The sequence below is a fragment of the Benincasa hispida genome, chromosome 11 (assembly GCF_027475165.1).
Source record: "Benincasa hispida cultivar pf3 chromosome 11, pf3_genome.v1.1, whole genome shotgun sequence".
Lineage (NCBI taxonomy): Eukaryota > Viridiplantae > Streptophyta > Magnoliopsida > Cucurbitales > Cucurbitaceae > Benincasa > Benincasa hispida.
Genome location: NC_143488.1, coordinates 50,492,826 through 50,517,656, shown reverse-complemented (window position 1 = coordinate 50,517,656; position 24,831 = coordinate 50,492,826). Strand labels below are relative to the sequence as shown.

General features: G+C 36.8%; 1 protein-coding gene across 1 annotated transcript; it reads left to right on the top strand.

Moving 5' to 3' along the window:
• The first annotated feature begins 10,723 nt into the window (after positions 1 to 10,723).
• LOC120092192 (NADH-ubiquinone oxidoreductase B8 subunit) lies at positions 10,724 to 24,612 on the top strand. Its single transcript, XM_039050428.2, has 3 exons — positions 10,724 to 10,994; positions 11,108 to 11,214; positions 24,316 to 24,612. Exons 1-3 carry the CDS (start codon positions 10,909 to 10,911, stop codon positions 24,408 to 24,410), a joined length of 288 nt encoding a protein of 95 aa, XP_038906356.1. The 5' UTR covers positions 10,724 to 10,908; the 3' UTR covers positions 24,411 to 24,612.
• The last annotated feature ends 219 nt before the right edge of the window (positions 24,613 to 24,831 follow it).

Here is a 24,831-nt window from a genome sequence, read left to right as displayed (position 1 = left end):
GGTCCTGAAGTACTATATCTTAGTGCAACTGGTGCACTTATGTATCTTACTAATAATACATGACCAGATATTACATTTTTAGTAAATTTATTAGCAAGATATTGTTCTCTTCCAACAAAAAGGCATTGGAATAGAATTAAGCATATACTCTGTTATCTCCGAGGAACGATTGATATGAGTTTGTTTTATTCAATTAAATCAATTTTGATCTACTTGGTTATGCAGATTCAAGATATTTATTTGATCCATACAAAGCTAGATCTTAAACAGGTTATCTGTTCATATGTGGAGGAACTGCTATATCATGACGATCAGTAAAGCAGATCATAGCGGCCACTTCATCAAATCATGTTAAGATTCTTGCAATTCATAAGGAAAGTTCATCATGACGATCAGCAAAGCAGATCAGATCAATGACTCAACACATTCGTGGAACATGTTGTTTGTCTTCTAGAAAAAAATCTTCTAATGATATTATACGAAGACAACACAGCTTGCATAGCCCAAATCAAATGAGGATATATTAAAGGAGATAAAACAAAACATATTTCATCAAAGCTTTTCTTAGACTCACGATCTTGAAGAAAATGACGACATCACTTTACAACAAATTTGTTTGAAGTATAACCTGATAGAATTATTTACAAAGGCATTACCTACCACAACCTTTGAAAATTTGATGCACTATTAAGATTGGTATCCTAATTCTACCGAAGTTTTGTTGTTTTGTAAAGATACATATTGTTTGATGAATAAAATAATTGTTATTTAATTCTGGCATTTACTCATCCAATAAACAAAGCTCCATGGTTATCTTATGTGAACTTAAGCATGTATATGTCATATACAAGTGGATCATGCCTTAAGTGATAACCTAAATAGGTCTGTAGTATAAGGATTAAGGTGGGATACTTGATCCTGGTGATACAATGGATACGGTCTACTTTGTAGAGGTATGTAAGTGTTGTAAACTACTACAGATGATAGATCATGACCATTTATGTGGAGACGTGCGAGCGGGAGTATCCTATAAAAAGAGTTTGTATAAGACCTGAACCATGAGATGATTAGACTATGTATATAATGCGGTTGATACTAGAGACTTACATCTCACCTAAACGATCTCAATTCTGAGCGTTTTGGGAACTCCTGCTTTTGAGGGTGGTCCTTTGATTAGTATGGGTGAGAGTGGCAAGATTGCCAACTCAACATGCCTACTTTTTGAGGACTTGTCTAATCTCGGAGCTGGGAACTCAATCCACAAGATGAAATTCACTCATTTCCCGAAGCAGGGATAAGTAGAGAGATTGCTCTCTTAAGGGCTAATTTCGGGGCTTGAACATAGTGGCCATAGCTTCTCTTTGGAAGAGAGAACTCAGTCATAGTAAAATTATGACTTATGTTCATCAGAGGAATCAGTGGTACTTAAGGAGTTAGATGTAAATACAGGGACATAACAGTTATTGGCCGAGCTGTACTTACGAGCGATCTGTGAAGGGTTGTCACACTGTTGATTGGTTAGATGAACATATAATATATTTGTGGTAAGAAGAGTTCAGCTGTCGATCTTTAGTGGAGTGCCTGACAGTTAACGGATGGTGCATCTCGTGACTAAAGAGTTTAGTCAGTTATTCACATACCGTTGGAGCTTCGAGCTACAGGTCCATAAGGTCCCTTTGGTAGCTCAAAGGATTCAGTTGAGGATCAATTCTTAGTATTGATTTGAAATATTCAAATTGACAAGAGGTAATTTGATTATATATGATATAATCGGTATGATGTATGAGATACATTTAGTGGAGGATTAATGTAAATGAGATTTACATTAAGTACCATGGAATTTGGAATTTACATTAAGTACCATGGATTAATGTAATTTGGAATTTACATTAAGTACCATGGATTACTATAATTTGGAATTATCTTTTCCGCTGCTCATGGAAATCCCCATGATCGATTTTCTTCAATCGGTATCAGAGCCAGGTTGTTTTGTTATTCCAAATTACAAGTCTGTTTTAAACTTTATTTTACAGTCGCAGTGGGTTTTTGAATTTTTTTTAACTGTTAAATGCATTTGTGGTTGAAGTTGATGAATGTTTCGAGTTTAATTGCCTTTTTAAAGCTTTCTTCAATTACAAAATGTTAATTTGTAAAGGCCCCTATGTTTTCGGACGTTAACTTGCAATCAAGTCTGTAATTCAAAGAGTTTGAGTTAGTCGAGTCGTTCGTGATGAAGTTTTGAAGCATGAAGATGTGGTTCTCAACGAATAAGAAAACCAAGTGTTGGTCGTATCATGTATCCTAAGGTAAACGATTGTTGGGATTTAACTAAGCGACCATATAGATTTTTCTATGTGATCGTGTAGTATTTACTAAACGATCGTTTAACTAATGTTAAGCGATGGGGTAAATCGTTTACTCTATCGCGTAGCATTGGTTGCTCGATCGCATAAGTGCTAGAGGTAGACGATAGTAGTGGGAGCATGTGAAGCTCATCGTTTAGTAAAAGGCACGTGCTAGACAATCGTGTAGTTAGCAAGTCTCATCGCTTAGTTACTACCTACACGATCGTGCATATACGATACAGAGGCGCTAGCTATGCGATTGCTTAGACGATGGTGCTTTGCGGCATCATAGTCGTTTAGACGATCGCGGAAGGCGGGCATTGTGTGGAGCGCGCTAAGCGATTGCATACCTCAAGCTTCATCGCTTAGTAAAAGGCACATGATCGTGTAGTAATTGCTAAACGGTCGTTTAGCTCTGGGAGCATTCGATAGAACAAAGCGTTTGTTTTATCGTGTAGACGATCGCGGGGAGTTTAATACATGATGGTTGGAGACGCGGTGCTTCACTCGAGTGGTTCAAGACCCGGTTCGCCTGTTTGAACTAGATACTCCTTGTCTTTGTAATAGTTAGTTTTCTTTTTGTGTTTTTAAGGCAATTTTACCCGGTTCATCAACATTTATTTATTATACATGTGACGGATGGTACTTATATGGAAAAGTGTTTGACTATAATTTAAAACCCACTTTAGGTTGTGCAATTATTCATGCATCATGTATTATAAATATTATAATCGAGCATGAATAAATTACTTGAAAGCATGCGCATGCATCATGAAATATAAGAGTTATATTTTGCATGCAGTGAGCATTATCATGCATCATCTTTTTATTATAAGTGTTATAGTCTAAGGATGAATGGAAGCATGTTTTGCTTGTTTCATTGCTGTTTTGTATAAGTGTTATATAAAAGAAGTAGAAATGAATAAACAATACATTGAGTATGACACTTAGGTTGTTTATAAGCGTTATGAATGCCTTGCATGTGTTAGCTTAGCATTGTGGTTGGTTTCCATTTATAAGTGTTATAAAGGAAATTAGACCTAAAATCAATAATTCAGAGTTGCATGCGGACTTAGGGTGAACTCAAGTTCTTAAAAGGGCTTTAAAATTGGATTGAGATAAATCTAAGTTCAAATGGTTCTAAAGAGTTTAGCAACCTAGATTAATCTTTTAAAATCGGTTTAATAGGATTAAATTGGTTGGAATAAAAGATTAAATTTGTTGTAAATCTATCTATAAGGGACCTTTTGTCTAAGGCGGGTTCTGGCTAGGCTGGGGTTCTTAAGTCGACGGAATCATTTTATTTAAGGATCAATGTCCTAAGACACCTCAAGAGGTTGAGAAGATGTGACAAATTCTCTATGCTTCTGCTGTAGGAAGCTTGATGTATGCAATGTTGTGTACTAGACCCGACATTGCTATGCAGTAGGGATTGTTAGTTAGTATCGGTCCAATCCATGATTTGATCACTGGACAGTGGTCAAGACGATCCTCAAGTATCTTCGGAGAATGAGGGACTACATGCTTGTATATGGAGATAAGGATTTGATCCTTACAGGATACACAGACTCTGACTTTCAAACCGATAGAGATTCTCACAAATCGATATCGGGGTCAGTTTTCACTCAGAATGGAGAGGTTTTAGTATGGCGAAGCATCAAGCAAGGATGCATCGCGGACTCCACTATGGAAGCCAAATACGTAGCTGCTTGTGAAGCAGCTAAGGAGACTGTTTAGTTGAGGAAATTCCTTTCAGATATGAAAGTTGTTCCAAATATGGATTTGCCTATCACTCTTTATTGTGATAACAGCGGGGCTGTGGCAAAATCAAAGGAGCCTAGGAGTCATCTTCGGGGTAAGCACATCGAACGGAAATATCACCTGTCAGGGAGATTGTGTATCACAGTAATGTGATAGTCATGAAAAACGCATTGGATCACAACGTTGCTGATCCCTTTACGAAGGCCCTCATGGCTAAAGTGTTTGATGGTCACCTAGAGAGTCTGGGTCTGTGGGACATGCGGTATCTTGTCTAGGGAAAGTGGGAGATGATACTGAGGTATGCCCTAGTTTATTGTATATTATACATTTTTATATTGTATTGTACATTAGTCTCTCGAATCATTAGAATAAGTGGGAGATTATTGGGATTGGTGTCTTAATTCTTCCGGTGTCTTGTTATTTGTAAAGATACACATTGTTTGATGAATAAAATAATTGTTATTTAATTCTAACATTTACTCACATCCAATAAATAAAGCTCCATGGTTATCTTATGCGAACTTAAGCATGTATATAATAATATACAAGTGGATCATGCCTTAAGTGATAACCTAAATAGGTTTGTAGTATAAAGATTAAGATGGGATACCTAATCCTGGTGACACTACGGATATGGCCTGCTTTATAAAGGTTTGCAAGTGTTGTAAACTAGTATAGATGGTAGATCCTGACCATTCATGTGGAGACGTGCGAGCGGGGGTGTCCTATACAAAGAGTTTGTATAAGACCCGGACCACGAGATGATTAAACTCTGTATATAACTCCGTTGATACTAGAGACTTACATCTTACCTAAACGACCATAGGTGACACGACCTCAATCCTGAGTGTTTTGGGAACTCCTACCTTTGAGGACGGTCATTTGATTAATATGAGTGAGAGTGGCCATATTGCCAACCCAACATACCTATCTTTTCGGAGACTTGTCTGGTCTGGAAGCTGGGAACTTAATCCATGAGATGAAATTCACTCATTTCCCGAAGCAAGGATAAGTAGAGAGATTGCTCCCTTAAAGATGATTTCGGGACTTGAACATAGTGGCCATAACTTCTCTTTGGAAGAAAGGATTCAGTCATAGTAGGACTATGACTTATGTTCATTAGAGGAACCAGTAGTACTTAAGGAGTTAGATGTAACTACAGGGGCATAACGGTTATTGGTCGAGCTGTACTTACGAGCGATCTGTGAAGGGTTGTCACACTGCTGATTAGTTAAGATGAACACATAATATATCTGTGGTAAGGAGAGTTCAACTGTCGGTCTTTAGTGGAGTGTCTGGCAGTTAACGAATGGTGGATCCCGTGACTAAAGAGTTTAGTCAGTTATTCACATATCGTTGGAGCTTCGAGCTACAGGTTCATAAGGTCCCCTTGTTAGCTCAAAGGATTCAGTTGAGGATCAGTTCTTGGTGTTGATTTGAAATGTTCAAATTGACAAGAGGTAATTTGATTATATATGTTATAATCGGTATGATGTTTGAGATACATCTAGTGGAGGATTAATGTAAATGAGGTTTACATTAAGTACCATGGAATAGAAAAATAACTATGGTTTATATGTTTCATGAGATGAAATATTAAAACTATAGGTTATAAATATAGTATGATAAGTTGGTTATCATTTATGTATATAATAATATTAATTATTGGATAATTAAATCCTTTTCTCTAACAACCAATTAAGTGGGAGGTTATTGGTGGTTCATGGTAACCGTGAGATAAAAGAAAAATTGTTTTCCTAATTTTAGTAATGTTGAATTTGTGAATTTTCTTCGGAAAAGAAGTTGTCAAGTAAATACGATTTACTAAGGGACAATTTGAAAAAGGTAAACGATTTTGTAGTGTTTGTAGGCGACAGACACGCTGCTAAGTGATGAGTTAAATGACCGCTTAACTTTTTCTAGACGATTGCTTAGCTTTTGCTAAACAATTGGGCATCGACCTATACGATAGATTCAGTCATCTCCCACTTGCTCAATCGTTAACAAGATTGGTATTTCCTCCATTCTTCTGCCTCAATCTAAGTCCACACAGAGCCCACTCTCTGGATTCTCACACCGAGAATACCAAAGTAGCCTTCTTAATGGTGTCATAGTCAACTCGACATCGTTGAGGTTCTGTGGAGGCCGTTTGTGCTGTTGGGTTGTTTATGACCGAGGCGATCGCTGAGGACGAGTGCATGGTATTCTTGCTGTGTAGTGGTCGTGTTGTTCGAGCGTTCAAGGTTGCTGATGTGAGCAAGGAGCATGAAGACGAGTCGAAAAATGTTCGTAGCAGTTTTCCTTTTTCATTTGTATTTTCATGCTGTAATTTCTGTATTGATTGTATAACCGTATGTTTTTGTTTTGATTGTAATTGTAATGTTCATACATGATTGTAATTTGGAATGATCCTTTTCGCTGCTCATGGAAATCCTCGTGATCGATTTCCTTCATGCACAATATTGGAATACATCGATTTAGAGATCTTAAGTGATGTTTTCATGAGGGAAAGCAAATATATTCTTTTAGGAGTATAAATTATATGAAACATGTACTTTGTTTCCTTCATTATAGTTTTTTTCCATTGGAATTTTTCTAGTAAAGTTTTAATGGGACATATTTCATATATATAGTGAGCATTTAAGGGGGAATATTATAAATATTATAATAAATAGATGCCCATCCCAAAGAAAAGGACCACGTGTCCTTAAACATGGTACCCCATGTTGGGATTGGTGTCCTAATTCTCCAAGAGTCTCGTTGTTTGTAATTTATACACATTGTTATAAATAAAATAATAGTTATTTTATTTGGCATTTACTCATATCCAATAAACAAAACTCCATTGTTATTACATGTAAACTTAAACATGTATATGAGATATACAAGTGAATCATGCCTTAAGTGATAACCTAAAAAGGTCTGTAGTATAAGAATTAAGGTGGGATACCTGATCCTGGTGACACTATGGATACGACCCGTTTTGTAGAGGTCTGCCAAGTGTTGTGAACTATTATAGATGGTAGATCTTGACCATTCATGTGGAGACATGCGAGCGGAGGTGTCCTATACAAAGAGTTTGTATAAGACCGGACCACGAGATGATTCGTCTCTGTATATAACGCCGTTGATACTGGAGACTTACATCTCACTTAAACGACCATAGGTGACATGACCTCAATCCTGAGTGTTTTGGGAACTCTTGCCTTTGAGGGCGGTCCTTTGATTAGTATGGGTAAGAGTGGCCAGATTTCCAACTCAACATGCCTACCTTTTTGGGGACTTGCCTGATTTGGGAGCTGGGAACTCAGTTACATAAGATGGAATTTGCTCCTTCTCCGAAGCAGAGGTAAGTAGATAGATTACTCCCCTAAGGGCTGATTTCGGGGCTTGAACATAGTGGCCACAACTTCTCTTTGGAAGAGAGGACTCAGTCATAGTAGGCCTATGACTTATATTTATTAGAAGGATCAGTGGTACTTAAGGAGTTAGATGTAACTACAGGGGCATAACAGTTATTGGTCCAGTTGTACTTACGAGCGATCTGGGAAAGGTTATCACACTGTTGATTTGTTGATATGAACACATAATATATCTATAGTAAGGAGAGTCAGCTGTTGGTCTTTAGTGGAGTGTCTGACAGTTAATGGATGGTAGATCTCATGACTAAAGAGTTTAGTCAGTTATTCACGTACCATTGGAGCTTTGAGCTACAGGTTCATAAGGTCCGCTTGGTAGCTCAATGGATTCAAGTTGAGAATCAGTTCTTGATGTTGATTTGAAATGTTCAAATTGACAAGAGGTAATTCAATTATATATGATATGATCGGTATAGTGTATGAGATACATCAAGTAGAGGATTAACATAAATGAGATTTACATTAAGTACCATGATATAGGAAAAGAGATATGGTTTATATGTTTCATGAGATGAAATATTAAAACTATAGGTTATGAATATACTATGGTAAGTTGGTTATCATAAGTATTTATAATAATATTAATTATTAAATAATTATCTCTTTTTCTCTAATAACCAATTGAGTGGGATGTTTAGAAGTTGTTGATTGAGATTTCTATTCTCGGAAATTACTCATGGTGGCTGTCAAGTAAATACGATTTACTCAACGATAGCTGAAGAGACACTATAAGATCGTAGAGTGAATCTATACGATAGTTCACTCAGCTGACCGATTAGCTAAATGATCGCATAGCTTCTGTTAAACGATTAGGCATCGTCTATACGATAGATCTTTGCCATTTCCTACTTGCTCAATCGTTTACACGATTGTTCCTCCGGTCTCGTCCTCTAATCGAGTCCACACAAAGCCACACTTCTAGATTCTCACACCGAGAATACCAAGGTAGCCATTGTGGTGGTGTCGTACTCAACTCGACATTGTCGAGGTTTTTGGAGGTCTTTTGTAGTGTTTGTGATCTTGGAGATCGCTGTGTTCGAGTTTGTTGCGATCGTGCAGTGTTGCGATCGTGTGTTGTAGTCTTGGAGTCTGTTTGAGCGTTCGTGATCAAGGGTGTTGAAGATGAGTCTTCAAATGTATGTATAATTCTTTCCCTTGATCTAGTAATTTTGTTTTGTGCATAGTCTGTATGTTTCCGTTTCTTGATTGTAATTGTTAATGTTCAAATACGAATGAAATTTGGAACGATCCTTCCACTGCTCATGGAAATTCTCATGTCCAGTTTTCTTCACCCCATATATCACAATTTTATACATGATTAGTGTCCTAATAGCCACATCTTAGTTGTCACAAGTTCTATAAATAGTAAGCTTTTGTGGTATTTGAAAATAGGTGAAAAAAATCGGTGAGGAATCTAAAAGTTTGAGAGAAAATTTCTATTTTCATACATTTACATAATTTCTTATAATTTGTTATTTTATTTTATTTAATTTATCATTTTTAATTAATTTTTATTATTATGTTATATTTTCTTCATATATGTATTTCCGTTATGCTCCTTAATTTTACAACATTTTAGGAACGGTTTGGTTTAAGGTTTTTTAGATGCCCAAGAATTAAGGATGACTGCGTTCGGTTGTGGAAATGTTAACTGAATTTTATGGGAACAAATTATCTTTGTATTTAATTTATAAAATTATTTGTGACAACTTTATAAAATTTTATAGACTAATTGATAAACAATAAATTCAATTCAAATTTTTGAGAAAAATAATTATTTAAAAATCAAATAATAATGACAATTAAATTATTAATTACAGGTATTTATAAAACCAATAATTTATAATTAAAGTTACTAGAATAATGAGCAATTATAAAGTATTAAATTAAACTAAATTTACCTTTCCATAATTAATTTACACCATAATAATTTTAAACAAAATAATTTAATTTAATCTTCATTCATAGAACTGAAAACATGAGAAAAAAATGATAAGAATGAAAGGAAATAAAATAATAAAATTAAAAGAAAAAAAAATGAATAATAAATAGAATGAAGAAGGGAAAAATAAATAAAATAAATATATTAAAGAAAAAATATAAAAGAAAAACATGTAAAAATATCACATAAAGTATAAAAAATGATTAAAAAATTTGGAGTAATGAATATAAAAAGAAAAGAAAAACAGTGAATAAAAAAAGAGAAAAACACAAATGGAAAAAGGAATAAAAAACGGAGAAAAAAAAAGCAAAAGTAGGGGTTTATTAAAAACCCACAAATGTGGGAATAAAAAGTATGAGAGACGTCCATGCCTGGATGAGTAAATACCTCAAATTCTCCAACTAAACAAAATTTTATATACCCATGATCATTTCCACTCTTTATTCTCTTAAACCGAACGATCCATTAAAGGTTAATAATATTAATTCAATATTTGAAAATTTGATATTTTTTTAAATGAGATACTAACATATTTTTGAATTTTCTTTGAAAGCTATGGAGTTCAAGCATATTTTAGAGATAAAGTAACTTTAGCAAATTATCAAAAACAATATTTTTAAGTTTTCACTTTACAAAATTAGTACCATTTTTGAAAATTCGTTCAAATAGCTTTTCTCGATCCATCTCGGGTGAGATCAAGATTTAGTTAAAAAAATAGCTTTTTCTAAATTATCGATTGTTTTGGCCCGAGATTCTAGTAATTTTTCCAAAATATTATGTCATTTTCCTAAATCCTATACCAAATCTTGTATATGGAAAATAAGAAAAATATATAGAATCTCGATATGAATCTGATTAATATCGAGATCGGTGAATTCTTAGACAGATTAATACCAAGATTTTATATATTTTTCATATCTTATCTATTATTATTTTTTTTACAAAATTTAATCTTTCCCAAAATTTAAAAATCAAAATGCAATAATCATCTGAAAAAATGTAAATTCATTTGAAAATTTAGAAGTTCATATAATCATGGAAACAAAAATTGACATAAAATTACATATTGAATATAATATTTGGTAAAAACAACTGAATTTGAAGAAAATTTGAAAGTATATAAGATTTGCTATAAGATTTGGATAGATTATCTAATATTTAGAAAAATTACTAAAATCTCCATATTTAACCATTGATAAATTAGAAAAAATAAAAATTTTAATTAAATCTTGGTGGTGGATCCATCGAAAAAATTAATTTTCAAAGATGAAAAGTTTGAAGATGCTATTTTCTACCCTTTCTCATCTACCGAATAAGAGTAAGATTCATTAACCCGCTCATTGAAAAAGGCGAAGCCCCGATTGGCATTTGGGAAGGTCCGGTTCCATTCATCCGAGGTATAGAGATTTCACTTCATTCACGAACAGCGAGAGAGGTTGAAATGGCATGGAGAGGACAGCTATCCAAGAATTTGAAGGAGCTTCGAATCTTGCTCTGCCAATCCTCTCCTTCAAGCGCCCCCGCTAGGTATTCAGTTTCTGCTCTCTTTTACGCTTTCCGATGCCTTCTAAAACTTCAAATCGTGCTCTTCACGGAGCTTATTTTCAGATATTGTTGAATAAGGAGTTTTCCTCTGACAGGGGATTCGTGGAAAAGAATTACAAGGACCTTAAGACTTTGAATCCCAAATTTCCAATATTGATCCGCGAATGCAGTGGAGTGGAGCCGCAATTATGGGCTAGATATGGTATTTCAATGCACTCCTACCCAAACGATTTCATTTCGTTTTATCGTCTTCCCTCTAGGTTTCGAGATTCTTTCGAGCTTTGATGTTTTATTTCCTGCTATACTCGAATTGATTGATAAGCGCGCTTAGTGATGTCAAATAATCTGCTGGGTGGTCTTTCTTTATCTGTTAGTGATGAAAAATACTCTTTCCATGGTAGATAGTCAGGTCATAGTATTTTCAAGATTCCATTTCCTGGGATGTAGTAAATACCCATTTAATGGAATTCGTTCTGGGTTTATTTTGTCAAGATTCGCAGTTTTCTTTTATTTTCTGCTGTGAACTATGAAATTTAACTGGTCCTGTGGTTTCTCAAGTAAAATAAAAATCAACTGGTTCTACTCGTAGGCTGACATCTTCGTTTTACCTTCTAAATGAAGGAGAAATTAGTAGCCACGGGAGTTTCACTGTGTCCCATTTTCCCTTTACTGTCATTCACCCCGGAAAGGAAACATATTGTTAAAACGATTTGTTCTTACTTTTGGTTATAGTTGGTGGCTGATCTTTCAAGAGAGACACTCATAATTTTGAATAAATGAAATAAAGGGAGACTCCATGCACCTATAGGTAATAACAAAAGAGATTTCCAATTGGAAACTAGATAGGGTTGACTAAAACGTTCAAAGGGGTGTCTTGTTTTGCACCAAGGCAGCCCAGTAGATAGAACCAAATCTATGAAACTATCAAAACAAGAAAAAGAATCTCAGAAGAAATGTTTATTATGCTCACCCTATAAAATCCAGAGAAAGGTGCGAATAATGGCCAACTAAACAATCTTCCTTGTGCCATGAATGGATGGCCCACCAAAAGAGATGCTAGAATGTCAAAGATATTGTCAAAGTAGACCAATGACCAACCAAAAGCATCCAGAATAATATGCCAGAAACAAGAGGCAAAAGAATGATGCATAATCAGATTAGCAAGGGATTCAGAATAGTTTTGACACATAACACACCAAGAAGGAGATATATACAAATAAGGCATAGGACGTTGTAGACGATCAATAATGTTGACAACATCAATGCTAAGCTCTCACAAGAAAATTTTATTCTTTTAGAGTAATGATCTATCCAAATGGCAAAATATAAATCCTTTACAAGAGGATCCACAATTCCCACCAAATCATCCATGAGAGATTTCACAGAAAAAGAAGAAGGGTCAATGGTCCATCGCCATGAATCAAGTGAGGCAAAATCTTATAGAGAACAACAACTGAGATAAAGAAGTCCATTCTATAGTTTCAAGCTCATTAAGATTTCGAGGAAGACGTAGGTCCCAAGCCTTTGAATCGACAATCCACACATTGGCCACCTTAATGTGAGGAAGACAAGTAACGCGAAACAATCTAGGGAAAGCCGTAGAGAGAACACCACAATCAAGCCAATGATCCTTCTAAAAAGAAATAGATGTACCCATACCAAGGCAACACCGAATACGAGCTTTAACCAACTCAATGGTCTGACAAATAAACCGCCACAGAGATTTAGATGAATCACGAATAGTAGTCGACCAAATACAGGTGGGAGAATAGAATTTAGCCACAATGAGTTTCCTCCACAATGCATCATGTTTATGTAAAAACCGCTAGATCCATTTAGCCAAAAGAGAAGAATTTCGATAACAAAAATTTCCAAGACCAAGGTCACCCATTATCTTGGGATGTTGAGTAACCTCCCAATTCACATTATGCATCCCACTATCACCTTGAGAACCTTTCCAAAGAAAGTCGCAAATCAATTTGTCCAAACACTTAATAACAGTAGAGGGAGCACGAAAGAGTGATAAATAATACGTAGGCAAACTAGCTAAAGTAGTCTGAATGAGAGTGTGCCTTCCACCCTTCAAAATATACGCATACTTCCAATTGTGAAGCTTTTGTTGCACCCGCTCAACAATGGGTTGCCAGAACCTGGGTGTAGAGGAATTACCTCCCGAGGCAAACTAAGGTAATTTGTAGGCCAAAGACCCTGCTTACACACAAAGGTGGTCACCATCCAATCAAGGTCAACATCAGCCAAATTTATTCCCAACAATTCGCTCTTAGATAAATTAATGAACAAATCAGAAGCTTGCTAAATATATGAATGTAGAAAGATGCTGCAAATCATATCTATTGGCAGTGGTGAAGAGCAAAGTCATCGACGAATTGTAATGACTAAGGACAAAAGAGGAATTACTAATAGATTGAGATGCAGTAAGACCCTTTGATGAGCTATGATTCAGCAGGCGGCTTAGACAGTCTGCAACCAAGATTAACAAAAAGGGAGAGAGAGAGAGAGGATTAAAATCTTACCATGGGGTCCACCACTTATAATGATAGAGAAGTTGGCACTAGAGAGTCAGCTTTGCATCCAAGACCACCAAATGTATTTGAAGCCCTTAGCCTTAAGACAACATCCAAAAAATCCCAATCAACCATATCAAAAGCTTTTTCAAGATCCAACTTAAGAACGACACCTTCATTGCCTTTTCTAGATCAATCATCAATCAGTTTATTAGCCATGAGAGAACGTTTTAAGTTGTCTCTCATGAGTCATGAGTAGTAGTGATATAAATTTTTAGCCTCTTACAAGTGCGAGGACGGATTCACTTATTTGTTAACTCATTTTTTGGGTTTAATTTATTTCTTTTTATCTTTGGCTTTCAGAAGTTTTAATTGCATACTTTATACGGCAACATTGTGGCAACTTAATCAGTTCTTGTTTTAATAGATGGTATTAAGTTCTTCACATCAATGCTATCTGGAATATTCCTTATCAATATATGTGATAAGGAATCACGAAATTATTCAGATTCATGTTCTTCGACTGACACTTGTGTAGACTTTAGTGTAGGTACACTCAATAATATTAGATTTGCTTGATATCTATCTAAAAATCCTTAGAGTATACTTTTATTCCTGTCTTTTATTATTTGAGATGATCAATTTATTTGGGTTTTTATTCTTCTTCTTCTTTATATATTTTTTTTACTATCTATGTTTTTTTTTTTTTAAAAAATAATGAGAAACCAAGCTTTCCGGGGCATAAAGAAACAAAAAACTAGCCCCATAAGGAGTCCAACACTAATTAAGAAAGGGACTACAATCCAAAAGGATAAAACTTAATTGATAATTACATAAAAGTAGAGAGAACGAAACCCACTATGATGTATTGAAATGAAGAATATCCCAAATCTCGTTTATAGATCTCTCTACACCCCTAAAAAATCCTACCATTCCTCTCAAGCCAAAGCCCTTAAAATCCTGCAAAAATACACACCTGCCGGCTGCCATAAAACTGGGCCTTTATCCTGAAAGGGCGGTTCAAAAAACTGAAAGAGATTCAAAAGAGTCTCTTCAATCAAGAACAACTGCCTCTCTGTTACAAACCCAACAAATCCCCTAGGAATCTTGACGTCTGACGATGCTCCCAGACTGCCAAAGTATACTTAAAGTTGACCAGAAAATGATCCAAATCCTCCTACACTGGTTGACACAAATAGCACCATAGCGAGTACAACATAAAGGAAGAGTGCTTTTGAACATGACCCGATGTGTTAAGTTTCTAATGAAGAACCTGTCATGCAAAGAATTTTATCTTTTTGGGAATCTTTGCCTTTCAAATAGAGGAGAAAGCCAAAGCACTGGGAGGAGTAGGAGGGCCATATGACACGTGGAAAGATAACAATGAACCAGGAGAGAAACCCATGAAGGATTGGGGGACCAAAAGTGAATATCCCTTCTCCTTGGACTCATGAAAGAGTCACCTAGTTCCATCAATAGTTCCCTACTTGTCAAAGGGGGGTTGAACCCCAAATAACTGGAAGAAGAAAACGAAGGGGAATCCAGAGGAGGACGAAGGCCACATAATGCAAACTTTTGTCTAAAAGATGGTACAAGTGAGGAAACACAGAACAAAGAGGGTTACCACCTATCCACCAATCTTCTAAAAAATAGACCTTTGTACCTATTCCCAATACATCATTTAATGAAGTGCACAGAAAATGAAAAACTTCACGAAATAACATTTAGACATTTAGAGTAGCCTCTAACCTCATAGGCTGAGATCTAGCAAAAAGGGTGTGGACTGTAATCACTCACTATAACCTTGTGCTGTAATTCGTAAAGCATCAAATTTTAAAAGAAAAAAAAGGGCCGTAACCCCTTGGCCAACAAAACCTCATTTCATTATCTCCAGTGTTTTTTTTTTGTTTGTTTTGTTTTCCCATTAACTAAAGTTGATTTCGTAGGAATAAATAGAATTGTGCTACTCCTCTAGGATTGAATTTATTCAGTGAGAGTTAATTGTTATTATTATTATTTTTTTAACACAATTAGCTTCGTTATTAGTTGGTTTTTTATTAGGCGGTGTGTGTATTGAGTGGAAACTGCTGTATAATAGTAGAATAGGTGTGGTCCCCATCACGGTCTTCCTTGAACAAACTTTGTTCTATAGATTGTGCACTTTGTCCTTGAGTTCTTGAGGAAAAAAGATGCGGTTCCATCTTCGATAGGCACACACTAAAGGTATCATGTCTTTGATTCTCAAAAAAAGAAAAGAAAAAAGGCATCAGGTCTTTGTAAATACTACCTTGTCATATGGAATAAAGAGTTCTCAAGTATTTTTGAGACTTAGACTGAGTTAACATTTCCACCCATAGATTTGATACTTAGGCTTACATTTGGTAGAAAGGCAAAGTTCTCAAGTAATGCTTCTTAGTAATTGAATAAAGAGTTCTGTGGTAAGCTATTTTTATCATATGGAATAAAGAGTTCTCAAGTAATGCTTCTTCGTAATTGAAGAAGTGCTCTTGAGTAGAAAGGCAAAGTTCTGTGATAAGCTATTTTTTTTCACTATTTATTTATTCTTATTTTCTTTTTATAGCAACAACCTTCATGGAGACAATAATAATAATAATGAAAAATAAAAACAAAACAATACAATGGTATACAAAAAACCAAGTCTACAAAAAAAAAAAAAAAAAGAAGAGGGGACCCCATTAAAGGGACTCTAACTATGCAACATAGTGTCCATAGAATAGTTACAAAAGATGATCGAAACCAAAGCCTACAAAGAAGCATGGGACCTAACAAGGGATTAGATGTCACTCAGGTTCCTCTCCACACCTTTAAACACTCTATTATTTCTCTTTCTCTAAAGATCCACAACACAACAAACACCATAGCAAACCATAAGAACTGGTCCTTTTCACAAAAAGCGGATGAAGGAGGAACTCTGCGATTACATCTGGAACATTTCTTTGACTAGCAAGCATGAAATCGATGGCTTGAAAGAAGTATTTTTTTTAAAAGGAAACAAAACTTTCCATTGATGAAATGAAGAGTCTAATGCTCAAAGTACATAAATCCCAAAAGTAGTTCCAAACAGCTCTCACATACTTGCATCTCCAAAGCACGTGATGTTGGTCTTCCTCTGCCTTTTGACAAAGGATACAATAAAATGGGCCAACTAACAAGCCATCATCCTCGAGAGCCAATCAAAAGTGTTAACAGGACCATGTAAAACTTATCAAATAAATAACTTAATTTTCTTAGGAATTTTAATCCTCTAAAGAGCGTCAAATATTGATTCACTAATGGGAGAAGGGTCCAACAAACAATGAAATGGAGATTTAGTAGAGAATCCCTTCTCTCGAGCCTAAGTTATAGTCCCCAATCAAAGACAAGAAGGAGACAACCTCCATCACTTCCCTTGGTCAATGAGTGATGAAAACCAAAAGAGAAAGAAATCAAGATTCCTCCTTGACCAAATGAGAAAATCATAAGCCAAATGATTTTTTAAGGAATACAAAACTACAAATTATAGAAATGGAAAAACGTAATGTAGAGGGGTTTGTCCCTCACCCACTGATGTCATCGGCCATGGTTGGGCTCATTTCATGGGCAAGATTCTTGGTGGAAAATATACCCTTGGGTTATGTTTTCCAAACCTGAAAATCTTTGTGATATGCTAATTGGACCCTATTGATGCTATCCATGAGAATAATCCAGTCTTCTACCTCATTGTTAGTAAAGTTTCTCCTAAATTGGGGAATTCAACTCTGTTGGTCAATCCATGAATTCTGTACGAATGAGTTTTTTTTGACATCCAGAGCAAAGAGGTGAGGATATTGTAAAGCAAGAGTAGTATCCCCAGGCCACTGATCAAGCTAGAATAATGTGTGTGCCCCATTCCCCATTTCAGTGATAATTCTATCGTGTATAAAGTTCAAATGTATCAAAATGTCATGCCATGGTTCTCATAGGTGATTAGGGAAGACGTTCAACCACATTTTCAATGAGGAGGAACCATATTTAGCATCAATAATCTGTCCCCAAAGAGTGTCCTCCTCGTGGTAGTATCTCCATATCCATTTTGCAAGAACTCGGTTTCTTTAGCCAAACTTTGGATGCCCAACCCACCATGAGAAAGGGGCTTAATGATTTTGTCCCATCTAACAAGGTGTGAACCTGCAATTGGGCCCCCTTTCCATAAAAAGATTTTTTACTATTTTTCTATGGTTGAGATAATCTTGGACAAAATCTTGAAGAGACAAAATAAGTAGGGAGGTTGGTTAGTGTGGCTTGTAAAAGAGTAAGTCTACCACCTTTAGATATGTGAGGGTGGTTCCATGAGTGGAGCCTTCTGGCAATCTTCTCCACAATAGGTAGCCAAAAAGATAAGATTCGAGGTTTACCATAGAGGGAGGGCCCAAGGTAATTGGTTAGCAAATGGCTTATGTTTGCAATTGTACTTGTACGCAATTGAAGTAATCATCTCCTATATAGTGTTTATCCTCGAAATCTCAAACTTATTATGATTAATGTTCAGTCCAAAAGCTTGCTTGTAGAGTTTCACAAGGTCGAACCGATTGTTAAGAGCATTAGAATACATGGAGGACAAAAGGATGGTATTATCTGCGAAAAGTAGATGATATATCCAAAGAGAACTATTCCCAGTACTAATGCTTGCAATAAGGTCTTGTCGCTAGCCTCAATTAACATATGCCTGAAACAATCCATAATGAGACCAAAGAGGAAAGGTGAGAGCAGATCACCTTGTCAGAGGCTTCTTGTAGCTTGTATCTCCCCCTAGGACAACCGTCAATGAGGATGGAGTAATTTTGGGAGGAGACACAACCTCTAATCCATTTCCTCCAAGTGCTGCCAAATCCTTTGTTTTTAAAAACAAGATCAAGGAAATCCCACTTGACCTTGAAATTTAAAGGAAATGTGATTTGGTCGATTGGGATCTTTATCACTTATCTTCCTTTAAAAATCGTCTGGTCTTGGATTTCTTGATTTGATCTGAGAAATCTGTCTTTTTCCATTGGGTTCCATCACTATTTGTCCAATAGTGAAAAATGGAGGTTGCCTCTCTTATTTCTTTATTGGAGGGGTGCATGTAAGACCTCTAATCATAAACACCTACAAGAGTAGGGGCAAAATAGGGAAAACAAAGCTGAAAGGGATGTGAGTTAGTCACCAAGTAGGGACCAATTGACAGGAGGTTATAAGGAAGCTTGAGGGAATTCATTGGGGATATGTTGAATTTGGAGCTTGCTAAAGCTTAGGAAAGGGAGGCACTCTCGAATCCAACCCTTATCCTTTTCTTTCTTTGATTACTTTTCTGTACTTTAGATCTTCTTCTTCTTCTTATTCTGTCTGTTTCCTTTATTGACTCGGGTATTTGTTGACTTATTTCTGGAAATAATATAGTTGTGGCAGTTGCCTGCCTACTTTGTTTCTTGTTAGGTATTTTTCTGAGTATAAGAATAATAGGATACCTAACAAATTGGTATCAGAGCCTACTCCATTCTGGGAAAAACTAGAAGTATGGTGATGAAAGAGATTGAGGACAAGTTGGAAGCTCACGACAAGGACATCATAAGGCTTAAGGAGATGGCCTTCGTGATGTGTCAGAATGTTGATTGGCTCATGGGGGAAATGAGAGAAATCAATTCGAATAGAGGAAAAGAGGAGACACTGGTGACAAATGGAACTCAGAGGAAAGGTAAATCGTCGAAAACAGAGGAGGGCGAATCATCGCTGGTGAGATCCGGTGGAGATAAAAACAAGTACAAACGATTAGAGATGCCCATCTTCAAGGGAGATCACCTAGATTCTTGGTTATATAGGGTAGAACATTATTTTGAAATCCACGAATTAATAGAGGAAGAGAAGATCAAGGTCGCGGTAGTGAGCTTCGACCCAGAGGTTATCTATTGGTATTGCTGGACCCATAATCGAGATCCTATTCGAACATGGGGAGATTTGAAGAAGAGGATGTTTGGACGTTTTTGAAGCACCCAAGAAGGGAACCTAACTCAACGTTTCCTCACAATCAAACAAGAAGGGTCATACGAGGAGTATCGGAAGAAATTCGAAAAATTCTTTGCACCATTGCCATCACTATTCGAGGAGGTACTAATCGGAACTTTCATCAATGGGTTGGAACCTAAATTAAAGGCCGAAGTGGAGAGTCATCACCCGCAAGGATTAGAAGCAACGATGAAGGTGGCTCAAACTCAAGACGAGAAGGTATAGACCTTGCAAGGGCTCGAAGGTAACGCAGGTGGGAATGGCTAGGGAAAAGAGATGAAGTTTAGTGGGCCGAGTAAAGCAGGCCAAGGGCAATATAGCAAGCCCAACACCTTACGAGTTCAAGTATCGGAGAGAACGGGGGCCCAACGAAAAGAAGGTCTGACCCATCGACTGACGGATATTGAAATTAGGGAAAGACGAAACAAGGGCCCATGTTTTAAATGCGATGATAAATATTCCCCCGATCACCATTGCAAGGCGAGAGAATCCAGGGAATTACAATTACTCATTGTCGGCGGAGGTCAAGAGATCGAAGAGATTGAGGAGTGTTTGGAAGAAAATATCGAAGTAGAAGATACAGAAAAAGTCGAGCTCGTTTTTTGTTCGGTCTTGAGATTTTCTGCTCCAGGTACGATGAAATTAAAGGGGAAATTAGGTGAAACCGAGTTTGTCAATCATGATCGATTGTAGGGCAACCCACAATTTCATACACCAAAAGCTTGTCGACGAAATGAAATTACCAGTATCAAACACAACAAGTTATGGAATTGTGATTGGAAACGGGAAGGTTGTACAAGGAAGTCGTAGAACTGCAAGGGATAACAATTTTAGAGAATTTTTTGCCTTTCGATTTAGGCAACTTGGATGTCATATTAGGAATGACCTGGTTGCACACGATGGGGTACATGGTGTGGATTGGAATCCTTGGACAATGACTTTTGCACGGGGAGAATCTCAAGTGATTTTAAAGGGAGATCCATCGCTGACTAAAGCTAAAGTATCTAGGAAAATGTTGGTGAGCAATTGGGAAAAGGAGGATCTAGGATTCATTGTTGAATTACAGAAGATAGAACTCGGGAAGCATAAGGAAGGAACACTCTAATCATGCACTCAACCACAAGAAGAAATACCTCTAGTGGTAACACGTGCTGAACCATAATGAGAATGTGTTTGAGACACTTAGTCGTCTCCCACCTACACGAGAAATAGATCACCAGATCCCAACGATGGAGGGCCAACAACCAATCAATGTCAGACCATATAAATACGGGTATGTGCAGAAGGATGAGATAGAGCGAATGGTGAAGGAGATGTTATCAGTGGGCATTATACGACCGAGTAGGAGCCACATTCTAATCCTTAATGAATCAGGTATTTTGACCATTTCTTCATCGCTTCATACTGGTCTGCTTTGACAATATATTGGTGTATAGTCCAGATCTAGATTCTCATAAAGAGCACTTAACAACATACTTTGGGTTATTGAGGACCAACAATTATACGCAAACAGAAAGAAAAGTGTATTTGGGCAAACATCCATTAATTATCTAGGCCATTTGGGTTTTCGAAGCTGGAGTACAAGTGGATGGGGAGAAGATTTATGCTATGGTCGACTGGCCTATTCCAAGAAATGTGTTGGAATTGAGGGGATTCCTAGGCTGATCGGTTATTACCGAAGGTTTGTGAAGAATTACGGAGAAATTGTAGCACCTTTGACACAACTCTTGCAGAAGAACGCATTTGGGTGGAATGTATTAGCCATTACAGCTTTTAATAACTTGAAGTATGCTATGACTAAGATACCAGTGTTAGCTCTCCTAGACTTCATTAAAATGTTCGTAGTTGAAACAGACGCTTCAGGTATGGGGATCGGGGCAGTGCTAATGCAAGGTAAATGTCTTATCGCCTATTTCAGTCAGAAACTTTTCGAAAGAGCTCGAGCAAAATCTGTTTATGAAAAGGAGTTAATGGCGGTGGTCCTATCAGTTCAAAAGTGGCGCCACTATTTATTGGGATTGAAATTTACCGTCGTATTGGACCAAAAAGCCCCGATATTTTTGGTAGAACAAAGGGAGGTGCAACCTCAATTTCAGAAATGGTTGGTAAAATTACTCGGTTATGACTTCGAAATTTTATACCAACCAGGCTCAAGTAACAAAGTGGTAGATGCCTTATTAAGATGGCCATATGGAGCAGAACTACGGATCCTATCCGCCCTTACCTATTTGGATCTAACGGTCATCCAAAAAGAGGTGTTAGATAATTAGGACTTGAAGTTGATCATTGAAAGGTTAAAGGAGGATTCGGACAGTGTAACCAAGTTTTCTTGGCAGCACAGAAGACTCCTATACAAGGGCAGACTAATGATATCAGCAACCTTATCCCTTATTCCGTTGATACTTCATACATACCATAATTCAATGGTTAGGGGCCATTTCAGATTTATTCGTACTTACAAGAGGATGATTAGGAGCTGTACTGGAAGGGAATGAAGAAGACATTTTGGTCATATGTTGATCAGTGTATGATTTGCCAACAAAACAAAACAGAAACACTATCTTCGACAGGCCTACTTCAACCACTACCTATTCCAGATCAAGTTTGGGATATAACGATGGACTTCTATGATCAAAGGGGTATAACACCATCATGGTAGTTGTGGATAGTCTGAGTAAATACAACCATTTTATTCTTCTAACACACCCATTCACGGCAAAGCAAGTGGCAGAGGCATTCATTAAAGAGGGCACGATCCTTAAGTGCAGTACCACATTTCATCCACAAATGGATGGTCAAACTGAGAGAGGTAACCGATGTTTAGAGACCTACTTGAGATGCTTTTGTAATGAGAAACCCAAGAAGTGGAGTGACTGAATTCCTTGGGCAGAGCACTGGTATAATACCACCTTCCATGTGTCGATCAATACTACTCCCTTCAAAATATTATTTGGTCGTGACCTACCTCCACTGATATCGTATGGCGAAAGGAAAACTTCCAATAGTACTTTAGAACAACAACTAATGGAGAGGGATTGAGCTCTTTTGGCCTTGAAGGATCAACTGAATAAGGCCTAAGAACTAAACCAACATCGTCGAGAAGTGGTTCTCAAAGTAGGGGATGAGGTACTCCTTAAACTTCGATCCTACAGACAATGATCCTTGGCTCAATGTGGGAACAAAAAACTTACTCCGAGATATTATGGCCATTTTAAGGTGATAGAAAAAATTGGGGCAGTAGTTTATTGTTTACAACTTCCCCTCAATACATCGATTCACATTGTTTTTCACATATATCAATTAAAGAAAAAAAGAGGAAAGCAGAAACTGGTTTATCAACATCTCCCACAGTTTTAAGAGGATTTTGAATTAAATGCCTAGTCGGATATGTTATTGGGTAGACAATGGAGTTCCACCATGGGGAAGGAAGAGGCTTTGGTTAAATGAATGGACCAATCGAAATTCGAAGCTACATGGGTGGAAATAAATAAAATGAAGTCACAATTCCCCGAGTTTCACCTTGAGGATAAGGTGAGTTTTGCAGAAGGGGATATTGTAAGACCTCCAATCATTCACATCTATAAGAGGAGGGGCAAAATAGGGAAAGCAGAGCTGAAAGGGTTGTGAGTTAGTTACGCCATGTGGGGACCAGCTGACGGGAGGTTATAAGGAAGCTTGAGGGAATTCATTAGGGATATGTTAAATTTGGAGTTTGCTATTGCTAAAGCTTAGGAAAGGGAGGCGCTCTCGAATCTAACCGTTTATCTTTTTTTTTTTTTTTTCTTTGATTACTTTTCTGTACTTAGTTCTTCTTCTTCTTATTCTGTCTGTTTTTATTTGTTGACTCGGGTATTTGTTGGCTGATTTCTGAAAATAATATAGCTATGTCAGTTTCCTACCTATTCTGTTTCTTATTAGGTATTTTTCTGAGTATAAGACTAATAGGATACCTAATAATGCATCTTTTGGGAGGAGAGAAGGGATGTTCGCATTGGGAGTTTGGATCATAGTGAAGGGTTTTCTTGTAAATCCTTCCCCAGATTGTTATTGGACCCCTTTCCCAATGGGGAGTCTGTGTTCGATGTGATTTGAAGGTTTAAGATTGCTAAGAAAGTAAGGTTTTTTATTTGGCAAGTCTTGCTTGGTCGTGTGAATACTCTTGGTAGGCTTGTTAGGAGAAGAATTTGTCGGTTTTTTTTGCTGTATTCTTTTTTGTCGGAAGGCGGAGGAAGACCTGGATCATCTCCTTTGGGACTGTCGGTATGGGAAGACTATGTTGAGTTTCTTCTTGCAGGAGTTTGATTTCAGCATTGTTGGGCAGAGAGACGTTCAAACGACGATCGAGGAGTTTCTCCTCCTCCATCTGAGAGGCCATTATCTGTGGCTTACTGGGGTGTGTGCGGTCGTTTAGGATATTTGGGAGGAGAGGAATGATAGAGTTTTTAGAGATAGGGAAAGGGACCCTTGCGAGGTATGGATCTTGGTGAGATTTCATGTTTTGTTTTGGGCTTCTTTTTCGATTTTTTTTTTTGTAACTATTCTATAGGAAACATTTTACTTAGCTGGAACCCCTTCCTTTAGATGGGGTGTTTGATGGGCTTGTTTTTTGTATGTCCCTGTATTCTTTCATTTTTTCTCAAGGAAAGTAGTCGTTCCAATAAAAAAAAGGGAAATGTGACTGCAATATGCACCTTTTATGTTCGATTTTGGTTAATGCAACTAATTAATTTTTCTTTTTCTTTTCTTCTTTGATTTGGCAGACATGGGCGTTGAGAGGGTTGCTCGTCTGGAGGGTTTGAGTGAGGCACAAATCTCGAAGGCACTCGAAGACCTAGTTAAAGTTGGGGCATCCTGAAGGAGTAGTCTGCTGTGCTATTGTTACTTTCTACAGACTTAATAAATGCACGAGTGGAACTTCTCTTGAGATGCTTTTCTATTTACATTCTCTTCGCTCTGCGTTTTTGAGATTATTGCTCAAATATCCATCTTGAGAACTCGTGTTTCTAGTACGTATACCTATTTGTTTATATGAATAGTTTCTCCGGGAGTTGTCATAATGGATACTTTTTGCAATGAGAGATTAGATTGAACATATTAAAACATGAGAATAAATGGATACTTTTTAAACCAGGAGGATAAATTGAAAAACACTAGAACGTTAAGTTTAGCCTTTGAATATACACAAGTTAGCAAGTTTAGCAAACTTTTCAAAGTTGTTAGGAGTCTGGGAGTGGCTTATTTTTATTTATAGACCAATATGATTTGTATTGTTGGTC